Source organism: Oncorhynchus keta, chromosome 19 (assembly GCF_023373465.1).
Source record: "Oncorhynchus keta strain PuntledgeMale-10-30-2019 chromosome 19, Oket_V2, whole genome shotgun sequence".
Taxonomy (NCBI): Eukaryota; Metazoa; Chordata; class Actinopteri; order Salmoniformes; family Salmonidae; genus Oncorhynchus; species Oncorhynchus keta.
Window position 1 is genome coordinate 2790049 of NC_068439.1, and position 19925 is coordinate 2809973.

Below are 19925 nucleotides of genomic sequence, written 5' to 3' on the forward strand. Positions count from 1 at the left end.
GGAGGTGGTGATGGAGGTGGATGTGGAGGAGGTGGTGGTGGAGGAGGAGGTGGTGATGGAGGTGGATGTGGTGGTGGTGATGGTGATGGAGGAGGAGGTGGTGGTGATGGAGGAGGAGGAGGTGGTGATGGAGGAGGAGGTGATGGTGATGGAGGAGGAGGTGATGGTGATGGAGGAGGAGGTGATGATGGAGGAGGAGGTGGTGGTGATGGAGGAGGAGGAGGTGGTGATGGAGGAGGAGGTGATGGTGATGGAGGAGGAGGTGATGGTGATGGAGGAGGAGGTGATGATGGAGGAGGAGGAGGTGGTGATGGAGGTGGATGTGGAGGAGGTGGTGATGGAGGTGGATGTGGAGGAGGTGGTGATGGAGGAGGTGGATGTGGAGGAGGTGGTGATGGAGGAGGTGGATGTGGAGGAGGTGGTGATGGAGGAGGTGGATGTGGAAAAGGGGGTGGTGGAGGTGGTCTATAGTAGTGTACTAGCCCTATGGGCCTGGTCTATAGTAGTGCACTACCCCTATGGGCCTGGTCTATAGTAGTGTACTAGCCCTATGGGCCTGGTCTATAGTAGTGTACTAGCCCTATGGGCCTGGTCTATAGTAGTGCACTACCCTATGGGCCTGGTCTATAGTAGTGTACTAGCCCTATGGGCCTGGTCTATAGTAGTGCACTACCCTATGGGCCTGGTCTATAGTAGTGCACTACCCCTATGGGCTCTGGTCTATAGTAGTGTACTACCCCTATGGGCTCTGGTCTATAGTAGTGTACTACCCCTATGGGCCTGGTCTATAGTAGTGCACTACCCTATGGGCCTGGTCTATAGTAGTGCACTACCCCTATGGGCCTGGTCTATAGTAGTGCACTACCCCTATGGGCCTGGTCTATAGTAGTGTACTACCCCTATGGGCCTGGTCTATAGTAGTGCACTACCCCTATGGGCTCTGGTCTATAGTACTCATTACTAATGGGCCTGGAATAGTAGTGCACTACCCCTATGGGCCTGGTCTATATTACTACCCCTATGGGCTCTGGTCTATAGTAGTGTACTACCCTATGGGCCTGGTCTATAGTAGTGCACTACCCTATGGGCCTGGTCTATAGTACAACACTACTATGGGCCTGGTCTATAGTAGTTACTAAAAAAAAATGGGCCTGGTCTAAGTCAAGTGCACTACCCCATGGGCCTGGTCTATAGTAGTGTTTATGGGCCTGGTCTATAGTAGTGCACACATGACTGTAATGGGCTCTGGTCTATAGTAGTGTACTACCCCTAAATGGGCCTGGTCTATAGTAGTGCATTATTATGGGCCTGGTCTATGGTAAAACTATGGGCCTGGTCATTCACCATTGACACCCCTATGGGCCTGGTCTATAGTACGTATGCACTACCCCTGTTTGGGCCTGGTCTATAGTTTTTCTTTATGGGCCTGGTCTGAAGTAGTGTAACCCCTATGGGCCTGGTCTTAGTAGTGCACTACCCCTGTGGGCCTGGTCTATAGTTGCACTACCCCATGGTCCTGGTCTGAAGTAGTGTACTAGCCCTATGGGCCTGGTCTATAGTAGTGCACTACCCCTATGGGCCTGGTCTAAAGTAGTGTACTAGCCCTATGGGCTCTGGTCTAAAGTAGTGCACTACCCTATGGGCCCTGGTCTAAAGTAGTGCACTACCCCTATGGGCTCTGGTCTAAAGTAGTGTACTAGCCCTATGGGCCTGGTCTATAGTAGTGCACTACCCTATGGGCCTGGTCTGAAGTAGTGTACTAGCCCTATGGGCCTGGTCTATAGTAGTGCACTACCCCTATGGGCCTGGTCTAAAGTAGTGCACTACCCCTATGGGCCCTGGTCTAAAGTAGTGCACTACCCCTATGGGCCCTGGTCTGAAGTAGTGTACTAGCCCTATGGGCCTGGTCTATAGTAGTGCACTACCCCTATGGGCCTGGTCTATAGTAGTGCACTACCCCTATGGGCCCTGGTCTAAAGTAATGCACTACCCTATGGGTTCTGGTCTAAAGTAGTGCACTACCCCTATGGGCCCTGGTCTAAAGTAGTGCACTACCCTATGGGCTCTGGTCTAAAGTAGTGCACTACCCCTATGGGCTCTGGTCTAAAGTAGTGCACTACCCCTATGGGCTCTGGTCTAAAGTAGTGCACTACCCCTATGGGCCCTGGTCTAAAGTAGTGCACTACCCCTATGGGCTCTGGTCTAAAGTAGTGCACTACCCCTATGGGCCCTGGTCTAAAGTAGTGCACTACCCCTATGGGCTCTGGTCTGAAGTAGTGTACTACCCCTATGGGCCCTGTTCTAAAGTAGTGCACTACCCCTATGGGCCCTGGTCTAAAGTAGTGCACTACCCCTATGGGCTCTGGTCTGAAGTAGTGCACTACCCCTATGGGCCCTGGTCTAAAGTAGTGCACTACCCCTATGGACTCTGGTCTGAAGTAGTGTACTACCCCTATGGGCCTGGTCTAAAGTAGTGCACTATAAAGGGAATGGGGTGCCATTTGGAACCTAGTGCTGGTGACTGAAGCCAGGATACTTCCTCCTCCTCTCCAACTAGGGAGAACAGAACATGCTTCCTGTTAAACAGAACATGTTCCCTGTTGAACAGAACATGCTCCCTGTTGAACAGAACATGCTCCCTGTTGAACAGAACATGCTCCCTGTTGAACAGAACATGCTCCCTGTTGAACAGAACATGCTCCCTGTTAAACAGAACATGCTCCCTGTTAAACAGAACATGCTCCCTGTTGAACAGAACATGCTCCCTGTTGAACAGAACATGCTCCCTGTAGAACAGAACATGCTCCCTGTTAAACAGAACATGCTCCCTGTTAAACAGAACATGCTCCCTGTTGAACAGAACATGCTCCCTGTTGAACAGAACATGCTCCCTGTTGAACAGAACATGCTCCCTGTTAAACAGAACATGCTCCCTGTTGAACAGAACATGCTTCCTGTTGAACAGAACATGCTCCCTGTTCAACAGAACATGCTCCCTGTTGAACAGAACATGCTTCCTGTTGAACAGAACATGCTCCCTGTTGAACAGAACATGCTCCCTGTTGAACAGAACATGCTCCCTGTTGAACAGAACATGCTCCCTGTTAAACAGAACATGGTCCCTGTTGAACAGAACATGCTCCCTGTTAAACAGAACATGCTCCCTGTTAAACAGAACATGCTCCCTGTTGAACAGAACATGCTTCCTGTTAAACAGAACATGCTCCCTGTTAAACAGAACATGCTTCCTGTTAAACAGAACATGCTCCCTGTTGAACAGAACATGCTTCCTGTTGAACAGAACATGCTCCCTGTTGAACAGAACATGCTCCCTGTTGAACAGAACATGCTCCCTGTTGAACAGAACATGCTCCCTGTTAAACATAACATGCTCCCTGTTAAACAGAACATGCTCCCTGTTGAACAGAACATGCTCCCTGTTGAACAGAACATGCTTCCTGTTGAACAGAACATGCTCCCTGTTGAACATAACATGCTTCCTGTTAAACAGAACATGCTCCCTGTTCAACAGAACATGCTCCCTGTTAAACAGAACATGCTTCCTGTTGAACAGAACATGCTCCCTGTTGAACAGAACATGCTCCCTGTTGAACAGAACATGTTCCCTGTTGAACAGAACATGCTCCCATGTTGAACAGAACATGCTTCCTGTTGAACAGAACATGCTTCCTGTTGAACAGAACATGCTCCCTGTTGAACAGAACATGCTCCCTGTTGAACAGAACATGCTCCCTGTTGAACAGAACATGCTCCCTGTTGAACAGAACATGCTCCCATGTTGAACAGAACATGCTTCCTGTTGAACAGAACATGCTTCCTGTTGAACAGAACATGCTCCCTGTTGAACAGAACATGCTTCCTGTTAAACAGAACATGCTCCCTGTTGAACAGAACATGCTTCCTGTTGAACAGAACATGCTCCCTGTTGAACAGAACATGCTCCCTGTTGAACAGAACATGCTTCCTGTTGAACAGAACATGCTTCCTGTTGAACAGAACATGCTTCCTGTTAAACAGAACATGCTCCCTGTTGAACAGAACATGCTCCCTGTTGAACAGAACATGCTCCCTGTTAAACAGAACATGCTCCCTGTTGAACAGAACATGCTCCCTGTTAAACAGAACATGCTCCCTGTTAAACAGAACATGCTCCCTGTTGAACAGAACATGCTCCCTGTTGAACAGAACATGCTCCCTGTTGAACAGAACATGCTTCCTGTTGAACAGAACATGCTCCCTGTTAAACAGAACATGCTCCCTGTTGAACAGAACATGCTCCCTGTTAAACAGAACATGCTCCCTGTTGAACAGAACATGCTTCCTGTTGAACAGAACATGCTTCCTGTTGAACAGAACATGCTTCCTGTTAAACAGAACATGCTCCCATGTTGTTTTCTCCATCTCACCTGGGTCGCAACACAACTTGAAACACCCTGAATAAGTTGTTCTCTCCTTCCCTCGGGCTTCCTTACTCTGTAGAGGTGTTCTGTAACCAGAAGTGGGTTTACCTGTTCAGGTGTTCTGTAACCAGAAGTGGGTTTACCTGTTCAGGTGTTCTGTAACCAGAAGTGGGTTTACCTGTTCAGGTGTTCTGTAACCAGAAGTGGGTTTACCTGTTCAGCTGTTCTGTAACCAGAAGTGGGTTTACCTGTTCAGGTGTTCTGTAACCAGAAGTGGGTTTACCTGTTCAGCTGTTCTGTAACCAGAAGTGGGTTTACCTGTTCAGGTGTTCTGTAACCAGAAGTGGGTTTACCTGTTCAGGTGTTCTGTAACCAGAAGTGGGTTTACCTGTTCAGGTGTTCTGTAACCAGAAGTGGGTTTACCTGTTCAGGTGTTCTGTAACCAGAAGTGGGTTTACCTGTTCAGGTGTTCTGTAACCAGAAGTGGGTTTACCTGTTCAGGTGTTCTGTAACCAGAAGTGGGTTTACCTGTTCAGCTGTTCTGTAACCAGAAGTGGGTTTACCTGTTCAGGTGTTCTGTAACCAGAAGTGGGTTTACCTGTTCAGGTGTTCTGTAACCAGAAGTGGGTTTACCTGTTCAGCTGTTCTGTAACCAGAAGTGGGTTTACCTGTTCAGGTGTTCTGTAACCAGAAGTGGGTTTACCTGTTCAGGTGTTCTGTAACCAGAAGTGGGTTTACCTGTTCAGGTGTTCTGTAACCAGAAGTGGGTTTACCTGTTCAGGTGTTCTGTAACCAGAAGTGGGTTTACCTGTTCAGCTGTTCTGTAACCAGAAGTGGGTTTACCTGTTCAGCTGTTCTGTAACCAGAAGTGGGTTTACCTGTTCAGGTGTTCTGTAACCAGAAGTGGGTTTACCTGTTCAGCTGTTCTGTAACCAGAAGTGGGTTTACCTGTTCAGGTGTTCTGTAACCAGAAGTGGGTTTACCTGTTCAGCTGTTCTGTAACCAGAAGTGGGTTTACCTGTTCAGGTGTTCTGTAACCAGAAGTGGGTTTACCTGTTCAGGTATTCTGTAACCAGAAGTGGGTTTACCTGTTCAGGTGTTCTGTAACCAGAAGTGGGTTTACCTGTTCAGGTGTTCTGTAACCAGAAGTGGGTTTACCTGTTCAGGTGTTCTGTAACCAGAAGTGGGTTTACCTGTTCAGGTATTCTGTAACCAGAAGTGGGTTTACCTGTTCAGCTGTTCTGTAACCAGAAGTGGGTTTACCTGTTCAGGTGTTCTGTAACCAGAAGTGGGTTTACCTGTTCAGGTGTTCTGTAACCAGAAGTGGGTTTACCTGTTCAGGTGTTCTGTAACCAGAAGTGGGTTTACCTGTTCAGGTATTCTGTAACCAGAAGTGGGTTTACCTGTTCAGCTGTTCTGTAACCAGAAGTGGGTTTACCTGTTCAGGTGTTCTGTAACCAGAAGTGGGTTTACCTGTTCAGGTGTTCTGTAACCAGAAGTGGGTTTACCTGTTCAGGTGTTCTGTAACCAGAAGTGGGTTTACCTGTTCAGGTGTTCTGTAACCAGAAGTGGGTTTACCTGTTCAGCTGTTCTGTAACCAGAAGTGGGTTTACCTGTTCAGGTGTTCTGGTAGGTGTTCTGTAACCAAGTGGGTTTACCTGTTCAGGTATTCTGTAACCAGAAGTGGGTTTACCTGTTCAGGTGTTCTGTAACCAGAAGTGGGTTTACCTGTTCAGGTGTTCTGTAACCAGAAGTGGGTTTACCTGTTCAGGTGTTCTGTAACCAGAAGTGGGTTTACCTGTTCAGGTATTCTGTAACCAGAAGTGGGTTTACCTGTTCAGCTGTTCTGTAACCAGAAGTGGGTTTACCTGTTCAGGTGTTCTGTAACCAGAAGTGGGTTTACCTGTTCAGGTGTTCTGTAACCAGAAGTGGGTTTACCTGTTCAGGTGTTCTGTAACCAGAAGTGGGTTTACCTGTTCAGGTATTCTGTAACCAGAAGTGGGTTTACCTGTTCAGCTGTTCTGTAACCAGAAGTGGGTTTACCTGTTCAGGTGTTCTGTAACCAGAAGTGGGTTTACCTGTTCAGGTGTTCTGTAACCAGAAGTGGGTTTACCTGTTCAGGTGTTCTGTAACCAGAAGTGGGTTTACCTGTTCAGGTGTTCTGTAACCAGAAGTGGGTTTACCTCTACAGGTGTTCTGTGATATGAAGACGAGAGGTGGAGGCTGGACTGTGCTGCAGCATCGTAGAGATGGAGCCGTGGATTTCCACCGTGGATGGAGGGATTACAAGATGGTATGTTCACTAGACCTTAACACAAGATGGTATGTTCACTAGAACTTAACACAAGATGGTATGTTCACTAGAACTTAACACAAGATGGTATGTTCACTAGACCTTAACACAAGATGGTATGTTCACTAGAACTTAACACAAGATGGTATGTTCACTAGAACTTAAATACAAGATGGTATGTTCACTAGACCTTAAATACAAGATGGTATGTTCACTAGACCTTAACACAAGATGGTATGTTCACTAGAACTTAACACAAGATGGTATGTTCACTAGACCTTAACACAAGATGGTATGTTCACTAGACCTTAACACAAGATGGTATGTTCACTAGAACTTAACACAAGATGGTATGTTCACTAGACCTTAAATACAAGATGGTATGTTCACTAGACCTTAACACAAGATGGTATGTTCACTAGACCTTAAATACAAGATGGTATGTTCACTAGACCTTAACACAAGATGGTATGTTCACTAGACCTTAACACAAGATGGTATGTTCACTAGAACTTAACACAAGATGGTATGTTCACTAGAACTTAAACCCAAGATGGTATGTTCACTAGACCTTAACACAAGATGGTATGTTCACTAGACCTTAACACAAGATGGTATGTTCACTAGAACTTAACACAAGATGGTATGTTCACTAGACCTTAAATACAAGATGGTATGTTCACTAGACCTTAACACAAGATGGTATGTTCACTAGAACTTAACACAAGATGGTATGTTCACTAGACCTTAAACACAAGATGTGTATGTTCACTAGAACTTAAACACAAGATGGTATGTTCACTAGAACTTAAACCCAAGATGGTATGTTCACTAGAACTTAAACCCAAGATGGTATGTTCACTAGAACTTAAACCCAAGATGGTCTGTTCACTAGAACTTAAACCCAATATGGTATGTTCACTAGACCTTAAACCCAAGATGGTATGTTCACTAGAACTTAACAGAAGATGGTCTGTTCACTAGAACTTAAAGAACAAGATGTCAACTAAGTCTTCTTTGGTAGGTCATTGTAAGTGGAGTCCTCTTCTGTAGTATTTCACTGAAATAGTAATCAGAGGCTGGGTTGTCTAAGGCAGAGAGTCTGCCTTCACATTACGTTCATCTCAAAGTCTTTTTCTGTGTGTCGTTCAAATATCTAACATCATTTGTTTTAAATAAAGTCAGACTTTTATTTCAGTGTGTTATCGTGGACAATTCTCAGAGTGTATGAGAGAACGTCATTTATTTAGTTTGGGAATCTGTTTTTGTCACAAGACTTCATCCAAAATCAAGATAGCAAAGTCTCTGAATCACAGGTGTGTTGTTATAACAGTTTGTCAGATCAGGGGGGGGGGGGGTGTCAGTGGTCCTGGATTCATTCCTCTGACTAGGCAGCAGGTTTCAATCAATCTAAGGTGGGGTGGACGAGAGGTTTGGAGAGGGTTTAGGACCGGGGAGGCGTGGGATACAGACAGATCTGTGATCTGGGATGACCCTGGTTGTTTTGGTAGGCCACCCCGCTTGTTCCCCTACGACACTCCCTGTTGTTGCACCTGCACTCTCTCTGTCCCTCCCTGACGGTGTCCGATCCCTACACACACTCACCACACCACATCAGAGGCTCACACAGACAGACAGACAGACAGAAAGACAGACAGACAGACAGACAGACAGACAGACAGACAGACAGACAGACAGACAGACAGGCAGGCAGGCAGGCAGGCAGGCAGGCAGGCAGGCAGGCAGGCAGCAGGCAGCAGGCAGGCAGGCAGGCAGGCAGGCAGGCAGGCAGGCAGGCAGACAGACAGACAGACAGACAGACAGACAGACAGACATCCCATGTAGAGTACTGGGGGTCCTGAGAGACTAGTTAACAGGACCAGTAGAGATCCCATGTAGAGTACTGGGGGTCCTAGAGAGACTAGTTAACAGGACCAGTAGAGATCCCACCTTGTAGAGTACTGGGGGTCCTGGGAGACTAGTTAACAGGACCAGTAGAGATCCCATGTAGATTACTGGGGGTCATAGGGACTAGTTAACAGGACCAGTAGAGATCCCATGTAGAGTACTGGGGGTCATAGGGACTAGTTAACAGGACCAGTAGAGATCCCATGTAGATTACTGGGGGTCATAGGGACTAGTTAACAGGACCAGTAGAGATCCCATGTAGAGTACTGGGGGTCATAGAGAGACTAGTTAACAGGACCAGTAGAGATCCCATGTAGAGTACTGGGGGTCATAGAGAGACTAGTTAACAGGACCAGTAGAGATCCCATGTAGATTACTGGGGGTCATAGGGACTAGTTAACAGGACCAGTAGAGATCCCATGTAGAGTACTGGGGGTCATAGAGAGACTAGTTAACAGGACCAGTAGAGATCCCATGTAGAGTACTGGGGGTCCTGAGAGACTAGTTAACAGGACCAGTAGAGATCCCATGTAGAGTACTGGGGGTCCTGAGAGACTAGTTAACAGATCAGTAGAGATCCCATGTAGAGTACTGGGGGTCCTAGAGAGACTAGTTAACAGGACCAGTAGAGATCCCATGTAGAGTACTGGGGGTCCTGAGAGACTAGTTAACAGGATCAGTCGAGATCCCATGTAGAGTACTGGGGGTCCTGAGAGACTAGTTAACAGGACCAGTAGAGATCCCATGTAGAGTACTGGGGGTCCTGAGAGACTAGTTAACAGGACCAGTAGAGATCCCATGTAGAGTACTGGGGGTCCTGAGAGACTAGTTAACAGATCAGTAGAGATCCCATGTAGAGTACTGGGGGTCCTGAGAGACTAGTTAACAGGACCAGTAGAGATCCCATGTAGAGTACTGGGGGTCCTAGAGAGACTAGTTAACAGGACCAGTAGAGATCCCACCTTGTAGAGTACTGGGGGTCCTGGGAGACTAGTTAACAGGACCAGTAGAGATCCCATGTAGATTACTGGGGGTCATAGGGACTAGTTAACAGGACCAGTAGAGATCCCATGTAGAGTACTGGGGGTCATAGGGACTAGTTAACAGGACCAGTAGAGATCCCATGTAGATTACTGGGGGTCATAGGGACTAGTTAACAGGACCAGTAGAGATCCCATGTAGAGTACTGGGGGTCATAGAGAGACTAGTTAACAGGACCAGTAGAGATCCCATGTAGAGTACTGGGGGTCATAGAGAGACTAGTTAACAGGACCAGTAGAGATCCCATGTAGATTACTGGGGGTCATAGGGACTAGTTAACAGGACCAGTAGAGATCCCATGTAGAGTACTGGGGGTCATAGAGAGACTAGTTAACAGGACCAGTAGAGATCCCATGTAGATTACTGGGGGTCATAGGGACTAGTTAACAGGACCAGTAGAGATCCCATGTAGAGTACTGGGGGTCCTGAGAGACTAGTTAACAGGACCAGTAGAGATCCCATGTAGAGTACTGGGGGTCCTGAGAGACTAGTTAACAGGACCAGTAGAGATCCCATGTAGAGTACTGGGGGTCCTAGAGAGACTAGTTAACAGGACCAGTAGAGATCCCATGTAGAGTACTGGGGGTCCTGAGAGACTAGTTAACAGGACCAGTAGAGATCCCATGTAGAGTACTGGGGGTCCTGAGAGACTAGTTAACAGGACCAGTAGAGATCCCATGTAGAGTACTGGGGGTCATAGAGAGACTAGTTAACAGATCAGTAGAGATCCCATGTAGAGTACTGGGGGTCATAGAGAGACTAGTTAACAGGATGTTAACGGTTTGTCCCAGCTTTAGATCCTGCTGTAGTAGGGCAATCCCAACTGTGTCCCAAATGCCACCCTTCTCCCTATATAGTGCACTACTTTTAACCAGGGTTCATAGGTGGCCCATAGGACTCAGGTCAAAAGTAGGGCACTATATAGGCAATAGGGTGACACTTTGGACTCAATCGCAATGTTGTCCAATACTCAGCACAAACTGATCTGATGTTCTCGCTGCCGTCAATAGATAAACAGAAACGCCACGTGGAAGGGAAATGACATCACAGTCTGAAGATACGAGAGACTCTGCTTTTGGATGTTTGATTAAACAAGTTTCTGATTCACTTCCTTCTGCAGCAGATTTAATTGTTTGGTTTGGAGATGGAATAGTCAAAAATGGATCGTGCCACAAACATGCTTTTTCAATATATTTTTCTCAAGAACAATATTTTCACAAGTGGATGATAAATATTTGGTCCCAGTCAGAGCGTGGGAGTATGGAGTTTTAATGTCAGAGTAAAATTAGGCCTTCTGGACAGATAGTAAATGCTCCCAGACCTCATTCTCACGTAACCAACAGACAGAGACCAAAGAGAGACAGACAGAGACCAGGTCAGAGAAATGCAGGGACTAACTGTTTATTTATTTTTTTAACCTTTATTTAACCAGGCAAGTCAGTTAAGAACAAATTCTTATTTTCAATGACGGCCTAGGAACAGTGGGTTAACTGCCTGTTCAGGGGCAGAACGACAGATTTGTACCTTGTCAGCTCGGGGGTTTGAACTTGCAACCTTCCAGTTACTAGTCCAACGCTCTAGCCACTAGGCTACCCTGTCTGTAGGAGGTCAGAGATATACAGGGACTAACGTTCTGTAGGAGGTCAGAGATATACCAGATATACAGGGACTAACGGTCTGTAGGAGGTCAGAGATATACCAGATATACAGGGACTAACGGTCTGTAGGAGGTCAGAGATATACAGGGACTAACGGTCTGTAGGAGGTCAGAGATATACCAGATAAACAGGGACTAACGGTCTGTTGTAGGTCAGAGATATACAGGGACTAACGGTCTGTAGGAGGTCAGAGATATACAGGGACTAACGGTCTGTAGGAGGTCAGAGATATACCAGATAAACAGGGACTAACGGTCTGTAGGAGGTCAGAGATATACAGGGACTAACGGTCTGTAGTAGGTCAGAGATATACCAGATATACAGGGACTAACGGTCTGTAGTAGGTCAGAGATATACCAGATATACAGGGACTAACGGTCTGTAGTAGGTCAGAGATATACCAGATATACAGGGACTAACGGTCTGTAGTAGGTCAGAGATATACAGATATACAGGGACTAACGGTCTGTAGTAGGTCAGAGATATACAGGGACTAACGGTCTGTAGGAGGTCAGAGATATACCAGATATACAGGGACTAACGGTCTGTAGGAGGTCAGAGATATACAGGGACTAACGGTCTGTAGGAGGTCAGAGATATACAGGGACTAACGGTCTGTAGGAGGTCAGAGATATACAGGGACTAACGGTCTGTAGGAGGTCAGAGATATACCAGATATACAGGGACTAACGGTCTGTAGGAGGTCAGAGATATAACAGATATACAGGGACTAACGGTCTGTAGGAGGTCAGAGATATACAGGGACTAACGGTCTGTAGGAGGTCAGAGATATACCAGATATACAGGGACTAACGGTCTGTAGGAGGTCAGAGATATACCAGATATACAGAGACTAACGGTCTATAGGAGGTCAGAGATATACAGGGACTAACGGTCTGTAGTAGGTCAGAGATATACAGGGACTAACGGTCTGTAGTAGGTCAGAGATATACAGGGACTAACGGTCTGTAGGAGGTCAGAGATATACAGAGACTAACGGTCTGTAGGAGGTCAGAGATATACCAGATATACAGGGACTAACGGTCTGTAGTAGGTCAGAGATATACCAGATATACAGGGACTAACGGTCTGTAGGAGGTCAGAGATATACCAGATATACAGGGACTAACGGTCTGTAGTAGGTCAGAGATATACCAGATATACAGGGACTAACGGTCTGTAGGAGGTCAGAGATATACCAGATATACAGGGACTAACGGTCTGTAGTAGGTCAGACAGATATACCAGATATACAGGGACTAACGGTCTGTAGGAGGTCAGAGATATACCAGATATACAGGGACTAACGGTCTGTAGGAGGTCAGAGATATACCAGATATACAGGGACTAACGGTCTGTAGGAGGTCAGAGATATACAGGGACTAACGGTCTGTAGTAGGTCAGAGATATACCAGATATACAGAGACTAACGGTCTGTAGGAGGTCAGAGATATACAGGGACTAACGGTCTGTAGTAGGTCAGAGATATACCAGATATACAGGGACTAACGGTCTGTAGTAGGTCAGAGATATACCAGATATACAGGGACTAACGGTCTGTTATAGGTCAGAGATATACAGGGACTAACGGTCTGTAGTAGGTCAGAGATATACCAGATATACAGGGACTAACGGTCTGTAGTAGGTCAGAGATGTACCAGATATACAGGGACTAACGGTCTGTAGGAGGTCAGAGATATACCAGATATACAGGGACTAACGGTCTGTAGGAGGTCAGAGATATACAGGGACTAACGGTCTGTAGGAGGTCAGAAATATACAGGGACTAACGGTCTGTAGTAGGTCAGAGATATACCAGATATACAGGGACTAACGGTCTGTTGTAGGTCAGAGATATACAGGGACTAACGGTCTGTAGGAGGTCAGAAATATACAGGGACTAACGGTCTGTAGTAGGTCAGAGATATACAGGGACTAACGGTCTGTAGTAGGTCAGAGATATACCAGATATACAGGGACTAACGGTCTGTAGGAGGTCAGAGATATACAGGGACTAACGGTCTGTAGTAGGTCAGAGATTATACCAGATATACAGGGACTAACGGTCTGTAGGAGGTCAGAGATATACAGATATACAGGGACTAACGGTCTGTAGTAGGTCAGAGATATACAGGGACTAACGGTCTGTAGGAGGTCAGAGATATTACAGGGACTAACGGTCTGTAGTAGGTCAGAGATATACAGGGACTAACGGTCTGTAGTAGGTCAGAGATATACAGGGACTAACGGTCTGTAGGAGGTCAGAGATATACAGGGACTAACGGTCTGTAGGAGGTCAGAGATATACCAGATATACAGAGACTAACGGTCTGTAGGAGGTCAGAGATATACAGGGACTAACGGTCTGTAGGAGGTCAGAGATATACAGGGACTAACGATCTGTAGGAGGTCAGAGATATACCAGATATCCAGGGACTAACGGTCTGTAGGAGGTCAGAGATATACCAGATATACAGGGACTAACGGTCTGTAGGAGGTCAGAGATATTCAGGGACTAACGGTCTGTAGGAGGTCAGAGATATACAGGGACTAACGGTCTGTAGGAGGTCAGAGATATACAGGGACTAACGGTCTGTAGGAGGTCAGAGATATACAGGGACTAACGGTCTGTAGTAGGTCAGAGATATACAGGGACTAACGGTCTGTAGTAGGTCAGAGATATACCAGATATACAGGGACTAACGGTCTGTAGGAGGTCAGAGATATACCAGATATACAGGGACTAACGGTCTGTAGTAGGTCAGAGATATACAGGGACTAACGGTCTGTAGGAGGTCAGAGATATACAGGGACTAACGGTCTGTAGGAGGTCAGAGATATACAGGGACTAACGGTCTGTAGGAGGTCAGAGATATACAGGGACTAACGGTCTGTAGTAGGTCAGAGATATACAGGGACTAACGGTCTGTAGTAGGTCAGAGATATACCAGATATACAGGGACTAACGGTCTGTAGGAGGTCAGAGATATACCAGATATACAGGGACTAACGGTCTGTAGGAGGTCAGAGATATACAGGGACTAACGGTCTGTTGTAGGTCAGAGATATACCAGATATACAGGGACTAACGGTCTGTAGGAGGTCAGAGATATACAGGGACTAACGGTCTGTAGTAGGTCAGAGATATACCAGATATACAGGGACTAACGGTCTGTAGGAGGTCAGAGATATACAGGGACTAACGGTCTGTAGTAGGTCAGAGATATACCAGATATACAGGGACTAACGGTCTGTAGGAGGTCAGAGATATACAGGGACTAACGGTCTGTAGTAGGTCAGAGATATACCAGATATACAGGGACTAACGGTCTGTAGGAGGTCAGAGATATACAGGGACTAACGGTCTGTAGGAGGTCAGAGATATACCAGATATACAGGGACTAACGGTCTGTAGTAGGTCAGAGATATACCAGATATACAGGGACTAACGGTCTGTAGGAGGTCAGAGATATACCAGATATACAGGGACTAACGGTCTGTAGGAGGTCAGAGATATACAGGGACTAACGGTCTGTAGGAGGTCAGAGATATACAGGGACTAACGGTCTGTAGGAGGTCAGAGATATACAGGGACTAACGATCTGTAGGAGGTCAGAGATATACCAGATATACAGGGACTAACGGTCTGTAGGAGGTCAGAGATATACAGGGACTAACGGTCTGTAGGAGGTCAGAGATATACAGGGACTAACGGTCTGTAGGAGGTCAGAGATATACAGGGACTAACGGTCTGTAGTAGGTCAGAGATATACAGGGACTAACGGTCTGTAGGAGGTCAGAGATATACAGAGACTAACGGTCTGTAGGAGGTCAGAGATATACCAGATATACAGGGACTAACGGTCTGTAGTAGGTCAGAGATATACCAGATATACAGGGACTAACGGTCTGTAGGAGGTCAGAGATATACCAGATATACAGGGACTAACGGTCTGTAGTAGGTCAGAGATATACCAGATATACAGGGACTAACGGTCTGTAGGAGGTCAGAGATATACCAGATATACAGGGACTAACGGTCTGTAGTAGGTCAGAGATATACCAGATATACAGGGACTAACGGTCTGTAGGAGGTCAGAGATATACCAGATATACAGGGACTAACGGTCTGTAGGAGGTCAGAGATATACCAGATATACAGGGACTAACGGTCTGTAGGAGGTCAGAGATATACAGGGACTAACGGTCTGTAGTAGGTCAGAGATATACCAGATATACAGGGACTAACGGTCTGTAGTAGGTCAGAGATATACCAGATATACAGGGACTAACGGTCTGTTATAGGTCAGAGATATACAGGGACTAACGGTCTGTAGTAGGTCAGAGATATACCAGATATACAGGAACTAACGGTCTGTAGTAGGTCAGAGATGTACCAGATATACAGGGACTAACGGTCTGTAGGAGGTCAGAGATATACCAGATATACAGGGACTAACAGTCTGTAGGAGGTCAGAGATATACAGGGACTAACGGTCTGTAGGAGGTCAGAAATATACAGGGACTAACGGTCTGTAGTAGGTCAGAGATATACCAGATATACAGGGACTAACGGTCTGTTGTAGGTCAGAGATATACAGGGACTAACGGTCTGTAGGAGGTCAGAAATATACAGGGACTAACGGTCTGTAGTAGGTCAGAGATATACAGGGACTAACGGTCTGTAGTAGGTCAGAGATATACCAGATATACAGGGACTAACGGTCTGTAGGAGGTCAGAGATATACAGGGACTAACGGTCTGTAGTAGGTCAGAGATATACCAGATATACAGGGACTAACGGTCTGTAGGAGGTCAGAGATATACAGATATACAGGGACTAACGGTCTGTAGTAGGTCAGAGATATACAGGGACTAACGGTCTGTAGGAGGTCAGAGATATTACAGGGACTAACGGTCTGTAGTAGGTCAGAGATATACAGGGACTAACGGTCTGTAGTAGGTCAGAGATATACAGGGACTAACGGTCTGTAGGAGGTCAGAGATATACAGGGACTAACGGTCTGTAGGAGGTCAGAGATATACCAGATATACAGAGACTAACGGTCTGTAGGAGGTCAGAGATATACAGGGACTAACGGTCTGTAGGAGGTCAGAGATATACAGGGACTAATGATCTGTAGGAGGTCAGAGATATACCAGATATCCAGGGACTAACGGTCTGTAGGAGGTCAGAGATATACCAGATATACAGGGACTAACGGTCTGTAGGAGGTCAGAGATATTCAGGGACTAACGGTCTGTAGGAGGTCAGAGATATACAGGGACTAACGGTCTGTAGGAGGTCAGAGATATACAGGGACTAACGGTCTGTAGGAGGTCAGAGATATACAGGGACTAACGGTCTGTAGTAGGTCAGAGATATACAGGGACTAACGGTCTGTAGTAGGTCAGAGATATACCAGATATACAGGGACTAACGGTCTGTAGGAGGTCAGAGATATACCAGATATACAGGGACTAACGGTCTGTAGTAGGTCAGAGATATACAGGGACTAACGGTCTGTAGGAGGTCAGAGATATACAGGGACTAACGGTCTGTAGGAGGTCAGAGATATACAGGGACTAACGGTCTGTAGGAGGTCAGAGATATACAGGGACTAACGGTCTGTAGTAGGTCAGAGATATACAGGGACTAACGGTCTGTAGTAGGTCAGAGATATACCAGATATACAGGGACTAACGGTCTGTAGGAGGTCAGAGATATACCAGATATACAGGGACTAACGGTCTGTAGGAGGTCAGAGATATACAGGGACTAACGGTCTGTTGTAGGTCAGAGATATACCAGATATACAGGGACTAACGGTCTGTAGGAGGTCAGAGATATACAGGGACTAACGGTCTGTAGTAGGTCAGAGATATACCAGATATACAGGGACTAACGGTCTGTAGGAGGTCAGAGATATACAGGGACTAACGGTCTGTAGTAGGTCAGAGATATACCAGATATACAGGGACTAACGGTCTGTAGGAGGTCAGAGATATACAGGGACTAACGGTCTGTAGTAGGTCAGAGATATACCAGATATACAGGGACTAACGGTCTGTAGGAGGTCAGAGATATACAGGGACTAACGGTCTGTAGGAGGTCAGAGATATACCAGATATACAGGGACTAACGGTCTGTAGTAGGTCAGAGATATACCAGATATACAGGGACTAACGGTCTGTAGGAGGTCAGAGATATACCAGATATACAGGGACTAACGGTCTGTAGGAGGTCAGAGATATACAGGGACTAACGGTCTGTAGGAGGTCAGAGATATACAGGGACTAACGGTCTGTAGGAGGTCAGAGATATACAGGGACTAACGATCTGTAGGAGGTCAGAGATATACCAGATATACAGGGACTAACGGTCTGTAGGAGGTCAGAGATATACAGGGACTAACGGTCTGTAGGAGGTCAGAGATATACAGGGACTAACGGTCTGTAGGAGGTCAGAGATATACAGGGACTAACGGTCTGTAGTAGGTCAGAGATATACAGGGACTAACGGTCTGTAGGAGGTCAGAGATATACAGGGACTAACGGTCTGTAGTAGGTCAGAGATATACAGGGACTAACGGTCTGTAGTAGGTCAGAGATATACCAGATATACAGGGACTAACGGTCTGTAGGAGGTCAGAGATATACCAGATATACAGGGACTAACGGTCTGTAGTAGGTCAGAGATATACAGGGACTAACGGTCTGTAGGAGGTCAGAGATATACAGGGACTAACGGTCTGTAGGAGGTCAGAGATATACAGATATACAGGGACTAACGGTCTGTAGGAGGTCAGAGATATACAGGGACTAACGGTCTGTAGGAGGTCAGAGATATACAGGGACTAACGGTTTGTAGTAGGTCAGAGATATACAGGGACTAACGGTCTGTAGGAGGTCAGAGATATACAGGGACTAACGGTCTGTAGTAGGTCAGAGATATACAGGGACTAACGGTCTGTAGTAGGTCAGAGATATACCAGATATACAGGGACTAACGGTCTGTAGGAGGTCAGAGATATACCAGATATACAGGGACTAACGGTCTGTAGTAGGTCAGAGATATACAGGGACTAACGGTCTGTAGGAGGTCAGAGATATACAGGGACTAACGGTCTGTAGGAGGTCAGAGATATACAGATATACAGGGACTAACGGTCTGTAGGAGGTCAGAGATATACAGGGACTAACGGTCTGTAGGAGGTCAGAGATATACCAGATATACAGGGACTAACGGTCTGTAGGAGGTCAGAGATATACCAGATATACAGGGACTAACGGTCTGTAGGAGGTCAGAGATATACCAGATATACAGGGACTAACGGTCTGTAGGAGGTCAGAGATATACCAGATATACAGGGACTAATGGTCTGTAGGAGGTCAGAGATATACAGGGACTAACGGTCTGTAGTAGGTCAGAGATATATCAGATATACAGGGACTAACGGTCTGTAGGAGGTCAGAGATATACCAGATATACAGGGACTAACGGTCTGTAGGAGGTCAGAGATATACCAGATATACAGGGACTAACGGTCTGTAGGAGGTCAGAGATATACCAGATATACAGGGACTAACGGTCTGTAGGAGGTCAGAGATATACCAGATATACAGGGACTAACGGTCTGTAGTAGGTCAGAGATATACCAGATATACAGGGACTAACGGTCTGTAGGAGGTCAGAGATATACAGGGACTAACGGTCTGTAGTAGGTCAGAGATATACCAGATATACAGGGACTAACGGTCTGTTGTAGGTCAGAGATGTACCAGATATACAGGGACTAACGGTCTGTAGGAGGTCAGAGATATACAGGGACTAACGGTCTGTAGGAGGTCAGAGATATACCAGATATACAGGGACTAACGGTCTGTAGGAGGTCAGAGATATACCAGATATACAGGGACTAACGGTCTGTAGTAGGTCAGATATATACCAGATATACAGGGACTAACGGTCTGTAGGAGGTCAGAGATATACCAGATATACAGGGACTAACGGTCTGTAGGAGGTCAGAGATATACCAGATATACAGGGACTAACGGTCTGTAGGAGGTCAGAGATATACAGGGACTAACGGTCTGTAGTAGGTCAGAGATATACCAGATATACAGAGACTTACGGTCTGTAGGAGGTCAGAGATATACAGGGACTAACGGTCTGTAGTAGGTCAGAGATATACCAGATATACAGGGACTAACGGTCTGTTGTAGGTCAGAGATATACCAGATATACAGGGACTAACGGTCTGTAGTAGCTCAGAGATATACCAGATATACAGGGACTAACGGTCTGTAGGAGGTCAGAGATATACCAGATATACAGGGACTAACGGTCTGTTATAGGTCAGAGATATACAGGGACTAACGGTCTGTAGTAGGTCAGAGATATACCAGATATACAGGGACTAACGGTCTGTAGTAGGTCAGAGATGTACCAGATATACAGGGACTAACGGTCTGTAGGAGGTCAGAGATATACCAGATATACAGGGACTAACGGTCTGTAGGAGGTCAGAGATATACCAGATATACAGGGACTAACGGTCTGTTGTAGGTCAGAGATATACAGGGACTAACGGTCTGTAGGAG

At 46.2% G+C, this 19925-nt stretch overlaps 1 protein-coding gene across 1 annotated transcript in view; it reads left to right on the plus strand.

The window, feature by feature from the left end:
* Positions 1 to 19925, plus strand: part of angpt2b (angiopoietin 2b) — a 57865-nt gene that overhangs the window by 20052 nt on the left and 17888 nt on the right. The window contains exon 6 of the mRNA XM_052469111.1: positions 6613 to 6714. Coding sequence (XP_052325071.1) covers positions 6613 to 6714 — 102 coding nt within the window. The remainder of the gene's footprint in view (positions 1 to 6612; positions 6715 to 19925) is intronic.